The sequence below is a fragment of the Dendrobium catenatum genome, unplaced genomic scaffold (assembly GCF_001605985.2).
Source record: "Dendrobium catenatum unplaced genomic scaffold, ASM160598v2 fragScaff_scaffold_1202, whole genome shotgun sequence".
Taxonomy (NCBI): Eukaryota; Viridiplantae; Streptophyta; class Magnoliopsida; order Asparagales; family Orchidaceae; genus Dendrobium; species Dendrobium catenatum.
This window is the reverse complement of record NW_021319664.1, coordinates 622,504-640,753: the sequence shown is the minus strand read 5'-3', so window position 1 is coordinate 640,753 and position 18,250 is coordinate 622,504. Positions and strand designations below refer to the sequence as shown.

General features: G+C 33.3%; 1 protein-coding gene across 1 annotated transcript in view; it reads left to right on the top strand.

Annotated features, from left to right (window-relative positions):
- Positions 1 to 1,651: 1,651 nt before the first annotated feature.
- Positions 1,652 to 18,250, top strand: part of LOC110095410 (mitochondrial pyruvate carrier 4) — a 30,178-nt gene continuing 13,579 nt past the window's right edge. Inside the window, exons 1-5 of the mRNA XM_020820945.2 lie at positions 1,652 to 1,815; positions 2,213 to 2,309; positions 8,410 to 8,508; positions 8,586 to 8,638; positions 16,946 to 17,019. Of these exons, the coding sequence (XP_020676604.1) occupies positions 2,255 to 2,309; positions 8,410 to 8,508; positions 8,586 to 8,638; positions 16,946 to 17,019 (281 nt within the window). The 5' untranslated portion in view covers positions 1,652 to 1,815; positions 2,213 to 2,254. The remainder of the gene's footprint in view (positions 1,816 to 2,212; positions 2,310 to 8,409; positions 8,509 to 8,585; positions 8,639 to 16,945; positions 17,020 to 18,250) is intronic.

Here is an 18,250-nt window from a genome sequence, read left to right as displayed (position 1 = left end):
TTATGATTAATACTAATGCCAACATTAATAGTTTGAAAATAAGAGGATATAAGATATCCTTCATACTTTTGATCATTTTCTTCACAAGATTTCCTATATCTTTTAATGAAAAAAATTATTTATCAAATCACATATCTATAATATATGCGTTAAACTAATCTTCAAGAATTGTCTGACTAAAAGAAATAAAATAAGTTTGATAAAACTATCATTCTAATCAACTTGTCTTTATTGAATACATAAAATACATTATTAGGATTCAAACAAACAATATATAAAAGTAAATCAATTATTCAGCACTTGAAGTTGCATATCAATGACTGTAGACAATTTTAAACAAAAATTATATAAATTTGTTAGGTTTTGAGCTCTATGACAAGGACGTCTACGAGCAATGCATTTATTTTCCATATGTAGAACATTTTTTTTTGCTACTCACAAAATTTGGATAATGAAGTCTGATCACTTATTATCTTTCATATATTGTAATCTCATTTAAGATATATGAATCAAAGACATAGAATTTATAATATATTGTTCTCTTTGTTACAAAGTTTGTGATAGTTTAATTGTGATACTAAGTATATCTTTCATCAAATGTAGACAATTTTTTTTTTTTTTCAAAAGTTAGTAATGATTCTCATAATGCATATGCTTCACCTCATTATTCTGAGCTTACACCATCCTCCAAAATAATTTCTGGAATATTAATTTTTGAAGAGAACATTGTAATCAACCTTATAATTAATTCATAATGCGAACCCCATCTTGTATCGCCTGCACGATTAAGAGTTATTTACTTATTTCTTGATTCAACCCTTGTCCTTTTATTAGTTCTCCACTCTATATTTTCTCTCATTGTATATCTTGAAGCTAGTCACAATGCTTACATGAAACATCAATAATATTCATCACAATTGAAATTATAATAAATAAAAAATTAATTATAACATAAATTTTCCCAACTAATGCCATTATTGACTCAAGTTGATGTGAGAAGGAAGGAATGTAATGTGTTAATTTATTTTCATTAAGAAATAGTGCATTTAAAAGGTTTCAATCTCCTATGAGTTAGTCTTTACTTATCTATGTATGAAAATTTTTTATTTAATAGTAAACGATTAGAACTATATCTTTCACCACAGATAATCTGACACACAACAATAAAAATAATTTTTTTTCAATATTTTTTGTTAGAGTTGGACAGTGAATTATTAATTTAAAGTATATCTGCTTATATATTTTTAAATAAATTTAATTATATCTTAATTAAAAGTAAAATATTCAATATATAAAATTATGAAGTCCAATGTAGGTACATTATCTAATGTCTTCAAAACGAAAATGCACATAATACAATATATCTATATACTTTTAAACCCTATCAGTGATTATTCTGCGTGGATATCGAACGCAATTCACCGTTGGAGACCAATCAGAATGCGCTGTACCAAGCTCAGTACCGAATGATACTGAAGTGAGGTACCGAACAATACTTAGCCAGTTATCGAGCAAGTGTGACATGACTCATTCTGATTGATCTTCAAATGATGTTTGAATTCGGTACAAAATAATTTCACCCTATTTATAATTTAAATTCAAGTGAACAATAAAATTTAAGAAAAGGGTTATGTTAATCTCCCTTTCTATCTTTGAGCGGCAATTAAACCCATACCCGTATTCTGTGTTTTCTATCGGAATCCTGTTCTTTTTTCTGTGCAAACGCCTACCGCATTCTTTCAGAGGCGTCTTTCTCTGCTATCCGTCGAGAGAGATCGAGGGAGGAACCGCCGGCGGCGGTTTACAGCGGTAGAGGTAAGGCTCCTAGTTATTTACTTCGTTCCAGCGTCTATTTTCAAATGATCCAAGGCTCGTCGGAATGGATATCGTTGATCTGCCAATCCAAGTATTCTACATGGATTTTCTTTTGGAAATTGTCATTCTTTCTTGCTCTTACTTGTCTCACATTCTTTTTCCCTTTTTAAAATTCATATTGGGAATTGAAAACCTAGACTCTGGTCAATCGTTTTGTCGGGCAAGGTGTGAAATTTGAAGCAGTTGCCACTTGTTCAAGAGATAAATGGCAAAGCCAGCAGGATCAATGTTGGCTAGCCTTAAAAAATTTGCGTTTTTTTTTCTGACTGGGTTTGCTTTGTAAGCTAGTGCACTATTGGTACTGATGCAATGATTTTTTATTTTTGCTATGAGGTAGAGAGGTGGAGGTGACAAATTGACAGAATCATAAAGGATATCTATGGCAGCATCAAAGCTTCAAGCTCTTTGGAACCATCCAGCTGGCCCTAAAACTAGTAAGTTTGCATCATCATCATTATCTTTATTTATGTATCCTCGTTTTCTATTAACTCTTGTGGAGTTCTCGTCAACAGTTTAGGAAAACCGTTGAGATGCACTAAACTTGCTGAGATTTAGCTTGATGGGAATGGTTAGGTGATCTAATTTGCAAACATCGGGCTTGTGACAAGCCCAAAGGTTGCCCTGCAAAGTGGCTTGCCATTTTGGCAACTCAATCTTCACAAATTTATCTTTTATTTTTCCGCACCAAAGAAGTTGTTTTCAATTCCCATGAAAGTTAAAATATAATTATGGAGATTTGAAGAACTATAGATATTGTTTTCTAGTTAACTCCCTTTTGCTTCAATTGAGACTCACTCCAATATTTTAAAAATATGAAAATATTTAGAATGAAAATATGTTTGACAAAACATGTAGTCAACCCCACGAATTGGGATAAATGATTGTTGTTGTTGTATATGTTAAACTGTTCAAAATCAACACCATTGAAGATGATCTACCCTAACGGGTAACGACACAACTAAATTCTTTGTTTTAGGTTATCTTAATTGCCAAAAGAAGTATTAGTGTACCCAAAACCCGTTGTTTTCTATTTTTTTATTTTTATTTATGTTGTAGCTCCCACAATACATATATTTGGCAGGTCAAAATATGTTTAGGATAGCATGCTACATTGCAATTAATTTGTAATTTTTATTGATTCTACTTTATATTCATCCAACTGTGTTAGGGAGATTGAATATTTTCAAGTAGAGGGCATGTTCTTTAGAGCAATTCCTTTTTTCTAGAAAGGTTAGCCAAAAATTGGAAAATGAAGCAATGCATCACAAACACATGGTCATTATCATCATCATCAAAGCTCTACGTCAAAATATAATATTATTATTGTCATCATTTTGCCAAATTTCAAGGCAAGAAAGATAAATCATGCCATGGCTGATCCATTCATTTGCTAAATTCGCCATGTCCTCTAATTTCAATATCACTCCACCTTCCATTTAAGGTTTGAATCCCATACTAAATTAAATCAAGGAAAAAAAATAGAGGAAAAGAAACTCAAAACTCCCTCTGAAACTGCTGTTCGGTTACTCATATTGACTCAAAGATTTGATTGCAATTGGAATTGATTTCTTTCCTTTTATAGACTGGCCGAAATTGTTATGAAGGAATTGATGTATTTGACTTTGTTTTATATATAGCCAACAAATGTACTCTCTTTTGATCAATCATTAAATGAATTAACAAGATTTTCTTATTGTGAATTGATGTGGAGAAGCTTGTTGGTTAATCCCCAATTTTGTTGAGGCTTTGTGTCTAATAGAAATCCATGAATTTTGCTCAGTTCAATATTTTAGCACTTTGTGCTTTTACTTTATCTTCATTTTTGTATTTTGGTTTTAAACCCTCTTGAATGCTTGCCGCCTCTTACACTCCCTCTATAACTTTAAAATAATCTCACAACCTTCCAAGGCCATCTATCCTCCCCATTTCCCATTCCCCACACTAAAACCCTAACATAAGCCCTTTCGGGTTTCACCTTCCCAATCAACATTCAATTCAATTTTAACAATCCTTCACATATCTTTTATGCAATCCTATTACCACCCTCTCCACTATAGGCTTAATCCTCCACAAGTCATATCCAAGCCTTAATTTATCCCTTACCCTTGCCAAAATAATCTTCCCTTCAAGGTAGCTCTCGGGACTTTCCTTAATCCCTTAAACTTTACCGCTATTACACTCCAAACCCTTCTTGTTCTTGCTATTAGTCTCAAGGATATAATGAGCTCCTTCTCTACATGTATGAATAGTGGGCCTGACCCTCCTAATATACTAGCTCATTACATTTTTTTTATTATTGAAGACATCAATGGCCATGTTTTAAGTATCATTGCTTTGGTGGACATGAGATTTCAAATTCTATTTGCCATGCGGGGCAGGAAAAAAATTGTTGTCATTCCCCAAGATTCACCAGACTTCAAGCAAGACATTGTAACTGATGGTTTATGTAGTTCTTAGTTTGAATTGAAGGATAATTCTTCCCATGTCATTATTATTTCTTTAATTTTATTTTGTGTTTTTTAATTTTTAAATTGTAATTTCTCATAATTTCTATTTATTATACTTATTTATTTAATTTGTTATAAAATTATGTTTTAGAAAATAAGCCTTCCCCCATCCATTATACATCACCCCCAAGTAAAAGCAGGCCTTCATATCAAGATCCTCCAAACACCTTCATCAAGAAGATATTCAAGATATAAATTTTGTGTTCAATTTTAGGTTACCTTTTTCACCCTAATTTTGTCAAAATATTATATGTGCTTAATGTACTATGTTTTTTTTTCAATTACATTAAGCATTGATGGTCTTTTTCCTGATTTGTTTGGACCACCTTAGCCAATTTTTTTTGTTAATATAAGGTACTTTATTCGTAAACTTTTGTCATCTAGTTTAACTTATAGCGTAGTATTTTGCTGCTTTTTCTTTTTTCCTTTTTCTTGATAGAATAGTACCTCTCAAACTTGTGGGAAAATTTTCTAAAATGGTGGTGAGAACTGCAATGCTTTATGACACATATATTAATCATTAAAAGAGAAATATAAAATTAAGTGAAGTGTTGTAGAGATGAGGATGCTCAAGTGGATGAGTTGCTTTTCATTTAGAGACAGAATGTGAAATGATTATATATGTGAAGAAGTTGGAGTAGCTCCAGTGGTAAATACTATTAGAACGAGTTGTCTTAGTTGGTTTTGTCGCATAAAGCGTCGGCCTTCTAATGACTCTTTTAGGAGAGTAGATGTATTAGATCCAATATATGTTAAGAAATGTAGAGGTAGACTGAAAAGACTTGGTTTAAAAGTATTAGAAAGGACATTTTTTTTATTAGATTTAAATGAGAATTTGACTCTTAATAGAATATAATGATGAAAAATTATTCATATAGTCGTCCCCATGTAGTGGGATAAAGGTTTTATTATTCTTATTTCCTTTTACCCTCATCTTTGTTGTTACTTCTTGAATTTGTAGATGTTATATAATAGCTAAAATAATAAGTGAATGAGATGCAAACTCAAAACCAAGAGATTGGAAGAGATTATTCTCCTTCTTGGATCTATTTTTTTCCATATATGTATCTAGGGAGGTTATATTTAGATTTTTTGATATCCACAATTCCTTTTTGGATCCCATCTTTTAATTGTTGATTAGATATGATATCATAAACCTTTATGAAGCCCCTCTTTGTGTCTTATATAGTTTTTGTTGTGTTCATTCCTATTGTGTTGTTGAATTGTTGCATTCTCTATTTATCATCATCATAATTACTACTCTTATCTTAACTCTTTATGGTTGATTTTATGAAACTTTATCCATTCATTCTTATTGTGTGCTGCTTGATTCGCTAAATCTATTTTATATAAATGTTTTTTGCACAACCTATATCCATTTTTTTTCCTTCATTAAGTCATCAATCAATTGCATTTATCCTTCTTAATTTGACATCTTTCACCCCTCATTATGCATGCTTAAACCACCCGATTCAATTTCTTATACTTTTTCTTGAGTATATTTTATTCCTGTAGTCCCAGGTATAATGATTTTTAATCTATCGTCACTAGTATTTCCTCATGTGCATCTTATCTTTTCCATTTCTTCTTCCTTCAATTTGGATATTAATGAATTCTAACTTGAATTTTTACAACATAGCCGTATAATCCTGGTCATATAAAAATTTTAAGTTTGCGGTTGATTCTCTTTCACATAGGGGCTATTTGGTTTGAAGTAAAGTTGGCGTAAAGTAATTCTTTTACATGGGTTTTGAAAATATTGGTGTTTGTTAGATGAAAAAGAATGCAGTGTAAAATATTTTAGTTTATTTTTGAGATAAAGTAAAGTTGCTCAGTTTTAAGTGAAAATCATTTTCACCACAAACAAGTTCTATATCACCACCCGTTCCTGCCACTTGTTTTAGCTCGTTGCCGCCCGCCACTATCACTGGTCCCCACAGCAGTTGACGTCGGTTACCACCCACCCACCGGCCATCGCCGCTGCCACCCACCCACTGGCCATCGCCGCTGCCACCCATTGATCGCCTGCCACCACTTGTTGTCGTCGGCTACCGCCGTTGCCACCCACTATGGCCCCTCATCACTGCCCATTGTTGTTCGCTGCCACCACTCATCACCACCTATATGCCGTCGGAACCACCTATCATTGCCACCGTCGGAACCACCTATCATTGCCAGCTGCCTCCTGCCAAGGTCGGGCACCACCGCCACCCCCAGCTGGCCGCAAACCATCATCGCTGCCATCGACGTCCATTGTCGAGACCACCGCCATTGTCACCCATAGCTACCAACATCTTTGGACTTTACATTACATTCATTTTACATCAAACCAAATAAAAAAAAATCATTCACCTTCATTTATTTTACTCTTATCTAAACAACACCAAAATATTCCTTTTACACATCATTCCTTTTACACGCTTTTTACACCGCATTTCTTTTACATTGCATTCTTTTTTTAGCCAACCAAACAACCCCATAGACTACTAAGACACTTCTTTATTTTAACCACACAACGTCACAACCTTAATTCTAGATGTTATATCCTCATAAGAAAATGCTCCTTTTTGTCTAGGAAAGCAAAACTTTTACTTGCAAAGACGTGACATGATTTATCATAAAGTTTTTGTCTATACCTCCCTACTCTTTTGTATAATAGATCCAAAATACATAAAATTATCACACACCTAGGTAGGGGTGTCAATATTTGACACGACACAAAAACCCGACCCGGAAAATTCGGGTTTGACCCGATACGATTTCAAAATGGGTCGGGTTCGGGTTCACGGATTCGACCCGTTTGAAAAACGGGCCGGGTTCGGGTTGACCCGATGGGTTGTCGGGTGAACTCGCCAACCCGTTTAACATGTGTTGCTTGAATTTGCCCAAGCTGCCCGTGCTCCTGCCCAAGCTGCCCTTGCCCTGCCAGCGCGACAAAGCCAGAAGTGCGCCGCCCGCTCGCCGAGGTCGCCCGCACGCTCGCCTGCCTGCGCGCTCTCTCGCCGAGACAGCTGCCGCTTAAGTGTGCACCGCGTCCCGCGTACGCACCACGTCCAGCCCGCGTGCACCCGAGTCCAGCCTGCGCGCATCTGCGTCCAGCCCGCGCGCACTCGCGTCCGCTTCCTGTGTCGGGTCGGGTCAACTCGGCAACCCGCCAGGTCGGGTCCGGGTTCAGATTTTCGACCCGTTTACCTACCCGGATGGGGTTTGTGTCGACCCGTGACCCGGTTTTGACACCCCTACACCTAGGTGTCACTTAGGTCTTCTAATTATATTAATTGATAATTATTAATTTTAAACCCACTAAAATAACTCATCATATGTTGATACTAATATTTGCTCCATTATTATAACTTTTCATTGATATAGCAAAGGTCTCATCAATTGAACTAGCATTTATAAATTGCATACACCAAATACCTCATTTTTTTAATATTATTTTTAAGCATCTACGTAACCAATAGAAAATATAAGAACATAATGTTGACTTTTAGCATAATCTTAATATGATCAAGAATTCTTTGGTCACTCCACTTCTTATAGTAATCAATATTTTATCATATATGTCTTTAATAAATTAATCTTACCTTTGACAAACACCTTATTTTTCTTTACTAATAAAATGCATGTGCCCTAAGTGCATGTATTTAATTATTTTATATAAAAAATTAAAAAATATTTTAATTTAAATGTTATATTATATTATGCCTTCAAGAATTACTATAATTATAATTGACTTAATTATGAGTGATATTTTAATTATTTGAGAATAAAAATATGAGTATGAAGAGAAATGATTTTTTGGATATTATTCAATTATACTGAATCATTTTGACAACTTAGTACTAAGAGTAATAGTTGAATCGTTGAGCGCAAAGAAATTGGTTATAAATAGAAACAATTGAGTTTATTGGAAAAAAATTTCGATGAAAATTAAAATATTTCTCTTTCATGGTCTTAATCTATCGATATATACTTATCCAAATATTACATCCCCCGTCTGCATTGTTAACACTCTTATCTACAGTTCATTTCTGGGCTCCAACTTTTAAATGGGGTATCAGCATTGCAAATATTGCAGATTTCTCCAAGCCACCTGAGAAGATCTCGTATCCTCAGCAAATTGGTATGGGCATCTCATTCTTAACGTTTGAATTCTGCTATCGGATATATGCTGACGCATCTTTGTTACATTTTATGAAGCCGTTACTTGCACTGGACTTATCTGGTCACGTTACAGCCTTGTGATTACACCGGTAAGCCTTTCTGATGGTTATCGATATTTAATTGCAAGTGAAAGACTTGTGAATTGCAGTCTGCAAAGTTTAGTTTGTTAGTTGATGATTTGATTTTACGAAAATTGGTACTTTTCTCTAGTTTTTATAATGTTTTTTTGTAATGACGTTATGACAAATGCATCAAGATAGTTTTAGAGAACTTTTTGATCCACTGAGATACCATTTTTATGCTCTTCAAGCAGAATTCCCCTCTTAATGACATATGGTTAACCTCCTCTTTATCAACCAGACTTACAGCTGCAGAAAAACAATACCAGTATTACTGTCTACAAAATGTCTCTTTTCATTAAGTATTGGACGCGAAGGACAAAATTCTTCATTTTCTTCTTGTCTGCAAATTCCCATCCCATAAGTATATTACATAAAAGTGAAAACATACCTCCCAAACAATACCAGGATATGCTTTCTTAATAAGGAAGCAAACTGGGATCTGAAGTCCATTGATTCTTATTCATAAATTTTTAAGTTTTTTTTTTAATACAGTAAAATGCATGCTCAATTTGTGTGCAGAAAAAGTTTATTAAATTTACTCGGAAATTGATTTTAAAACTTTTTTGCTTTTGGGCTATTAAAAAATAACAGTCGCAAAGGCCTCTTCTGAAGCATCTTTTTAGCACTATTATATTATACTCTTCGTCTCTTCCTACTCGATTTTGTATCTTACCTACAAATTTTGTAGTAAATATTTAAATGAATTTAAAATTTAAACACATTTTCTATGCGTAAATGACTATTATTTTAGCAAACGATGTCAACCATGTTCTTGTAGTAATCACCAACTTCACATCATTTATACAGAACAGTCAAAGAGGTCTTTTAATTAACACATAAGTTACATAACTTGTAACAGTGGATGAATTTTAAGATAGATATGATTTATCTAATTTGATTATTTTGAACATTTTATTCAATCTAGATGTAGCAATGGTGATGCGATGTTCTTGGGCAGTGAAAATTGGATGGTTTTGGCTGTGGCAGCTTGGATTTATTATTTCTGGCTTAGACTTCCCATTAATTTGAATTTACTTGAGATGGACAATATTGCAATAATGTGGATTTGGTTAGAGCTATTTTGAGTATTTGCACGTTGGGGTTGTGCATGACCAAAGGACCTTCGATGAGATTTTATGTTCCGTGGAGTTGTGTGAATTATTTGATGGGGCCATGATTTTATCGCTTATGTGAGCTAATTTGTGGTTTCTCCTTTATCGGTCCAATTTTGATAGATGTTTGTGATTAAATTACAATTGACAACTTATTCTCATTGTTTTTGTTTTTAATTTGAACTTGGATTAAGCTGATCCTTTGGACCTTTCCTAATAGTCTAAATTATGAGGAGTCTGCAAATAATTGTTATGAGACATGTAATTTATAATTTTTGGCTTGAGTAAAATTTCTTTTTTCAGTTCCATTCTTGTGAGCGGATATGTGATTTCTTTGAGTGTGATATGAGTGCAACAACTTGATTCTGCATGAATTCTTCTCCTTGTATTGACGTCAGACCTAAGGATTAGTTTGATATATTCATTGGTTGTTCTATTTCATCTTTAATATTTTTTTATTAACTTGTTTAGTGCTTTTGGTTTTGGTAAATAATGACAAGAGTGGAAATCCAAATTGTAGAAATTAAATCATTTTGTATATGTTTTTAATTTTTTGTTGAATATTTTAATCATCCATTTTGATCTGGTTTTAAACTCTAACCCTGCATCTTTACATTTAAAGAAAGAAGGCCGTTTGAATTAATTACTGACTTTTGATATGTAAATCCTTAATTTATTATTATTATTATTTTTGCATGAAAGCATACATTATTTCATCCGAGTTGCATTACGTATTTCTAACCTTAGTTGATGTGAAACGGAAATGCCATTTACTTGCCTAGGTGGCAAGATTAATTAAATCCCAAATCAATTTGGGGAGAGAATGGAAATCTGAAATTAAATTTCAGATTAAGTGATTTGGGAGGGAAAATTAAGTGAAATTCAATTTTGAATTCCCAAATTAAAGAGGAGGATTATTGCTCATTCAATTGGGAGAAAGTTGGGCTATTTTGTGGAGTCATTAATGTGATTAGGAGAGGGAGGGGAGGCCATTAAGGGGCCGGCCACATGAGGAGGAGAGAGGGGATGAGTTTTGAGAGAGTGGGGACCACCAATTTAATTTCAGATTTTACAAAATCTGAAATTAAAATTTCAGATTTTGTAAAATCTGAAATTAAAATTTCAGATTTTGTAAAATCTGAAATTTCAGAATTCGAAATGTCCCAATTTCAATTTAATTTTGATTGCTTGAATTAAGGAGGCAAATTTAGGGAAACATTTAATGGCCAATTGAAACTCCCTAAATTTTCATAATTGAAATTCAAAAGAAGAGGGGGCGAAGAAGGAGAAGCGTCAGCAAGGTGGGACGGGGACCGCGGCTGGAACTGGCCGGCGGCTGCTGGTGGAGGATTTGGGCCGGCGGGAGGAAGCCTTGCAAGGCCGGCGGGTATTGGACCTTGTAAGCCGGTGGTCTGGGATTGGTTCCCAAAGGGTCGGCGGCAAAGCAGAGTAGGGGGAGGGAAGAGGAGAAAATCTGAGATATTTCGTTGCTTTGATTCCACCACTTTATTTTTAATCCTTCAAAGAACTCGATCTCCACAACCGAATAGAATCGAAGAGGATACTAAAGGTAACGAAATACAAGAAAAAGACTCCACAAAAGAGATTCTAGTTTATTCCTATGAAGCTCACTAAGTCAGATCGAAGGAGAGTGAACTCACTAAGAGATACCATGAACATAAATTTATCAAGTTAATCAAATAATTCATTCATCTCATAACAAGAGAAGGGGCCTTTATAGTATAGGCCGTCAAAAGAAATTTAAAACGACCACATTGCCCCTGGGACTTACATAAGACAAGAGGGGTAAAAGGGAATTGCAATAAATTAAATAAAAAATACACTATTAAACTGAATGAAATAAAGTTGATCTCGGAGCCGTAGCGATCTTCAACTCCTACCTCGAGATAAGCATGGCGGTTTGGAATGTCCGCATCTATTCTCTCCGGGTGAAAGACTCGACTGTCCGTCGAGTTCGCGTCCCGGTCCGAGCAACACTGCCTCTGATTACCAAACTAAATGTGGAAACCGAAAATCGGATTTGCTAGGAAGAGGACCACCTCTCCAAAATTGAAGGAAATTCGGACTTTCTTTGCCCAATAACCTGGAAAAGAATCTCGATTTTTTCTCTTGGTAGGAAGAGAGGTGCAAGCCTCCGCACTCTCTCCTAAATTCTGAAAACCAACCTCAGATTTCCACCAAAAATCTTGAGAGAAAATTCTCAGGATATTTAGTGGTTGGAAAAAAAAAAGAAAAAGCTAGAGAGCAAAATCCTTGAAGGTTTTGGGCAAATTTCTGCCTGCACAGTGAAGAGAAAAAATCAGGAGAAAATTCCCCATCCACTTCTTACGGCTTGAGAAGGGAAGTGGGAAGAGCGGTTGGCTTTGAAGAGATTAACTGATGGGATTTGTTTTCCAAACCAAGGGTTTCCCTTTTGGAATAAATCAAGGCAAAAACACAATTGACCTAGGGTGAAGTTACGGATTTTGGAGAGGTGAATAGGAATTAAATTAGAGATAATGGGTGGATGTTGGATTTCGGCAACCAAGAGATTAAAGGGATTTTGAAATATATTTCTTAAAGCAAGGAAGGGAAAAATTAAGGAAAGAAAGTCAAGAGTGGGGCATAGCGGGGATTCGGCCCAAGCAAGAATAAGGCAGCCATCTTTGAATTGGAAAATATTATGGCTCCCATTGATTTGGAATTTGAGGGAATTTTCAAAAATCTGAAGTTGGGTCACACTGTTAAGTATTTGATGAGAAATTCTAGACGGAACGTTAATTGAAATTTCTCAAATTCAAACGGATTGATTTACAAATCAGAAATCAAAGAAATTTAATGCCTATGAATGGGGGAGTTAAAGGAGGGGGCCCAAAGAGGGGGCCGGCGGGGTTCTAGAGAGAAGAGGGAGAAGAAGATTAAATTCAATCCTGAAATTAATTTTCAGGATTGAGTATGAAAATGGGGGGGATTAATTTCTGAAAATTGGATGTTAAGTGGACAAATTAGAAGGTCCATTAATGCCTTATATGGGGAGATTGATGGAGGAACACCAATTAGGAAAGATTTCAAAATTTGGAAATTTTGAAATCCAAAATTGTCATGGATTTTCCCTCTCGATTTTGCCAACCCAAATTAGGAAAGGGGGAGGGTAAAGGGGAAGGGGGAACATGACCCGGGTGGATGGGGAAGGTGGCCGGCGGGTGAGGGAAGTGGCCGGCGGCAGGTGACAACGAATCGAACACGAGAAATAAAGAACGAAAATTAGTAGAACAAGAAGACCTAGAACTCACAAAGAGATCTAGCTCTTCCCAAAACTCACTAAGAGATTTGGGAGAGGGATGCACTCACAAAGAGAACACAAAGTAGGGAACCAATTTAGTTTAATGGGGCACCTTAAAAGATGCTTTGTAAATTATTTATCTTGATTGCGTTCCATCTCTAATCAAACTAGTTTATGCTAGTGGTGTCATAATGAGAACTTGCATATAAATATGGAGGAGGATAATGAAATTTATGGATTTTATGGTGTTAATGAGTTTGATAAAGTGACTAGTGATTTTGAGTATGCATTAGTTAATAATTCTTTGAATGTCATGCATTACATTATAGCTACTCTTAAGGTTGAATTCGATTGACATAGAACTATAATTTCTCTAACTTATTTCAAACACAATGAGCTGTAGGCTTATAATAACCGTTGGAATTACATTAATTTCGTGTCCAAGTCTTCCTCAAATCTTATAAATTTGAAGTTTGAACCACATCTATGATTATATGAGGTAACTAATAAAAAAATTTATTTTTGTGTTAAAAATGTCTAGTTTTAGTTCAATTGTTTAAATATACTAATAGAATCTGGTGTGATGTGCCGCCATGAATATTGCTATTGTGAGATTTGGTAGATCTTAGCTATATGATTTATAGGCTACTCATTTTGAAAGGTTGAATACATATGTTTACATGACTAATGTTCTATTAAAGATTGTAGACACTACATGAAGTGGAGCCACATCCATTGAGTATTCTTTTTTTAAGAATATGTTATTCAATTTATATTCCTATTAAATTATACAATAGTCAATGATGTAGATTAAACAATGTACATGATTTAAAAATCATTTATAAGAAATTATCTTCATCCACGGTCATTCTACAACTTTGTATTTCTAAAAGAGAACCCGAGAAAGTGCAAATATATTACTTTTTACACTATAATGTTTCACTTTTCAAAATGTTTCATATGAGTGCTAAGTAGCTATTGTTGTTAATACGTAATTCACTTGAGTGTAAAATGCAAAATATTTTTTAAGTAAAAGAATTGGCTCAGGATATCTAAACAAATGTTTGTTATAATGGGTTTCATAGCTGTTGGATTTGTTTTGAAACGAGTTCAATCTAAAATTTGATTGATTTCTTTTGTACTGCACTAAGCAAATCTAATGACTTTGAGGCCCATCTTGAGTAAAAATTAATTACGATATATCGAGCTAATTTTTTTTTTCATTTCTGTAGGATTAATCTTTAAAATATTCTATTGTATTTCATTTGAATTATCAAATATATGATTAAACCACGAATCACTTGGCTAAGAGGTAGCCTTTGACCTTAATTGTAGTTCTAAGGCTTGCAACCAAAAAGAAAGATATTCAATTAAATTGTGTGTAACTTTTCAATTTCGTCAATTTGACACACCTTTATTACTGGTGCTCGCCATCTACTTTCAAAAGCATATTTTATCCTTGTAGGATGTTGATCATCATTAATTTCATGCTTCTAAAAAGGACCTTTTTAATCTATTTAAACTAACATAATTAAATGGAATTGTGATATAATTATAATTTATTGAAACACATGTAATAGTTGCTCGATTTGTAGTATGAATTATATTTTCTTTATTCAAATTAAAGTGTGGGAGTAAGCAAAATAGCATGCTAGTATTTTTTTTTGAGAAAATTATTGAAAAGATAAAACTAAGTAATTAACTAATAGATTGAAGAATAATAAATTTAATAAAAAGCAACAACAATAAACTGAGTTCCTATTGCACCACCTCCATCTGCTTGCAATAAGATCGCAAATTGGTGTAAAATTCAGTCAGTGATGATTGCACTAGTGACCCATTTAATCTATTGTTAAAAATGAAATCATAAAATGAAATTTGATATTTTAACTGTTGTATCAGCCAAATATTGAAAAATCAATTATTGTAAAGAGTTTAAATTTTGATCATAGGTTAACAGCAGATAAATGGAAATGTTCTATTACTGTAGTTACTCTAGTTCATATTGGACTTGATAGACAGATGTAGAAACCTATGAACTTTTTTCCTGTTTGAGGCAATTGAAGTTTATTGACGAATTTTATTTTTAATTTTCTTAACATTTGCATCGATATCATGGACCTAAATATTATTTTTGATAGAGCATACTTATTATTAATTGAAGAAAAGAATTCGAATTATGAAATATAAAATCCTATTTTTGAATCATATTAGATGGAGAACTCTCAAAGGAACTTCTTAAAGCTTGGACAATACGGTAGTAAGTTAATAATGCGCCAAATTAGCTGAATCCAAAAAAACTTACGAAGTCAAAAAGCTTTTTTATTAAACATTTAGAAAAGAAATCATATAAGCTTGAAATTGCTTGAAATTATCATTATAAGTCATCCTAATTAGACTTTGCAGCATAAAACTTCAAAATAAAAATAGCCAAGGAACCTCAATTATGCCATATGAATGCTTTGACTTTACCTCCACATTTTGCATTTTGCGATCACTATCATTTTGTCAATCATCTGAAGGGCTGAGAGGTGGTGAACAATCCAAACTTCTCTAGATGTAAATCTCCTTATCAAAAAGCTTGGAAGATGAAAGGACAACTTGTTACTTGACATGAATGAGCTTGTTTGCATGGTCTCACGACTCCACCTTGTTGGGGACTTGGCTTCCTAGGGTTACTCGTATCTATCAACCATTCAAAAGGTCAGAGAAATGAACAATGGAGATCTGAGGATGGAAATTTGGTGAATAAAGCAAGCCTCGAGGTTGTGGGCTCACCTGCACCACCTTTTTAACATGTTTGTTATTATTGTCACAAAACTCAGAATTGTGGGATAGCTTGTTGGTCGTCTACATTGCCTCTTGAGAGACCTTAAATCGTGGTTGCATTAAAGGCCAAAGAAATGACCTCTATCAATGCATGAAACTCTATGGTGAGTTCATTGTAAATGGGTGAAGCGGATGTGGGATGTGGATATGAGGAGGATGTGCTTTCTTTGATTGGTATTGGGTATTTACAAAATGAGTTCTTTGGTCTACCAATAGTCATTCATGAGATTTGAGTTTTTTCTATTTATTTTCAAATTAGACTAAATTTCGAGAGGCAAGGATTTTGAATTCCTAACCAAGTGTTTTATTTGGCAAATTTAAATGATGTTATCTTTAATTTTCTTTTCAAGTAATAAATAGTAGATATTTATTTGCTTGAAAGTGACCACGATAAAATAGGCCATTTTATTTCATATAGTATTGAGTTCTTTCGAGTGTTATGGGTAAAAAGTTGAAGTTATCAATAATATAGAGTTCTTGTTTGTCTTTGCGTTGGGAATTTTATCACCCGATTTCACTTGTGCTTGTTCTATTTTTTCGGCATTGTTGCATGCACCATAATTGCTCAAATGCACTGATGACTTAAGAGTGTGGTTGATGCTGTGACATTTCTTAATTACACTGAGAGCACTGGCCTTGACCCCGTTTTAAATAAAATTTCAAAATAGACTATTGAATATTTGTGTATGGTCATTTTACTCTTAAGGTATCAAAATTTTCCAATTTAGTCAATTATGATCCAGAATGATCCCTCATGTAAAATTATGATACAAAATTGATACACTATAAAAAATGATCCCAATTTAGTCTCTCGTTTTTACAAAATTAATCCTACTTTAGTGCTCAAGGGCTATTTTGGATCAATTTTGTATAATAGAGGGAATATTTTGAAGAAATATGATACTTCGGGTTAAAATAACCAATTATGAATAGTAGGCGGTTCATTTTTGCTATTTAATCCTGAAATTTGAGTACTTGTAAAAGGTTTTGAAGTCTAATTTTGCTGCTGTGCTGATTGGTTCTCTTTGTTTATCTTGGGCTCTTTTGCAGAAAAACTGGAACCTTTTTAGTGTAAATGTTGCAATGGCTGGTACAGGGCTCTATCAGCTTTCTCGCAAAATCCAGTAAGATGGTGCTTTGTTTAATTTAATTCGTTTGCAACTTAATTGTTTTTGTGAGGGCTTGCTTCAATACTGGAGTAAATGGTGGCATTTGACTTAACTTAGATGTTAAATGCTAATTGCAATAAGGCAACCTCACATTTTGTGTGGTATCTCTTGCATGTTTAAATGCTTTAACGTTGTTGATGTCGGAAGTAAAATTCTATAGGTCATTAACTTGTGCTCGTGTTGAACCACTTCAAAACATTTTTAACATTTTAGATGAATGTTCAATAATAATAGTTCTGCTTTGCCATATGCAGATTATTCAAAATTGCCTTCAATAGGAAAAAATTTTGGAATAAAAAATTTCCATCGTGAATTACTCTATTTTTTTTTTTTACTTTAAATTTTCATTTGTGAAATTAAAATTTTGGAATGACTTAGAACAATTAATACAAAAGATATCTTTTGAAGAAAATATTTTTATTGGAGGAGATTTAAATGAACATGTTGGTAGAGAGGTAGATTTTAAAAACATTCATTGGTGGCTATGGGTTTAGAGTGACTAATAAAGGTGATAATGCCATACTAGATTTTGTTGTAGCTTATGATTTTGTAATTGCTAATAACTTATTTAAAAAAAGAGATGAGCATCTCTTCACTTATAAGAATGTATATAGTAAAACTCAAATTAATTATTTTCTTATAAGAAAAATAGATCTTTTAGATTACAAAGATTGTAAAGTTATTCCTAGTGAAATTTATGTACCCAACATCATTTAGTAGTTTTGAACTTTAAGATGAAGGGGCAGAATATATTAAATTTTTTTTTCTAGGATTAGATGTTGCATTTAAAAGATATTAACAAATATATTTTTTAGAGTAAGATTCTAGATCTTAAGATTTTGTCTGTGCATGAGGAAACTAATAGTATGTGAAAAAAAAAGTAGCTAGTGATATTAATAATGTTGTAAAGGATATGCTTGGAGTATCAAAGGGAAAAGTTTTTAATATTAAAAATAGTTGGTGATGAAATCAAAATGTACAAAAAAAGATAAAAAATAAAAATCTTTGTTATAAAAATTAATTTAGATTTAAAACTTCTGATAATTGAAAAAGATATAGAGTCACATAAGAAGTCTAAAAAAGTAATATGTGATGAAAAAATTTTAGTTTTTAATGATTTATATAATTTATTAGATACTCAAAAGGGCGATATATATATATATATATATATATATATATATATATA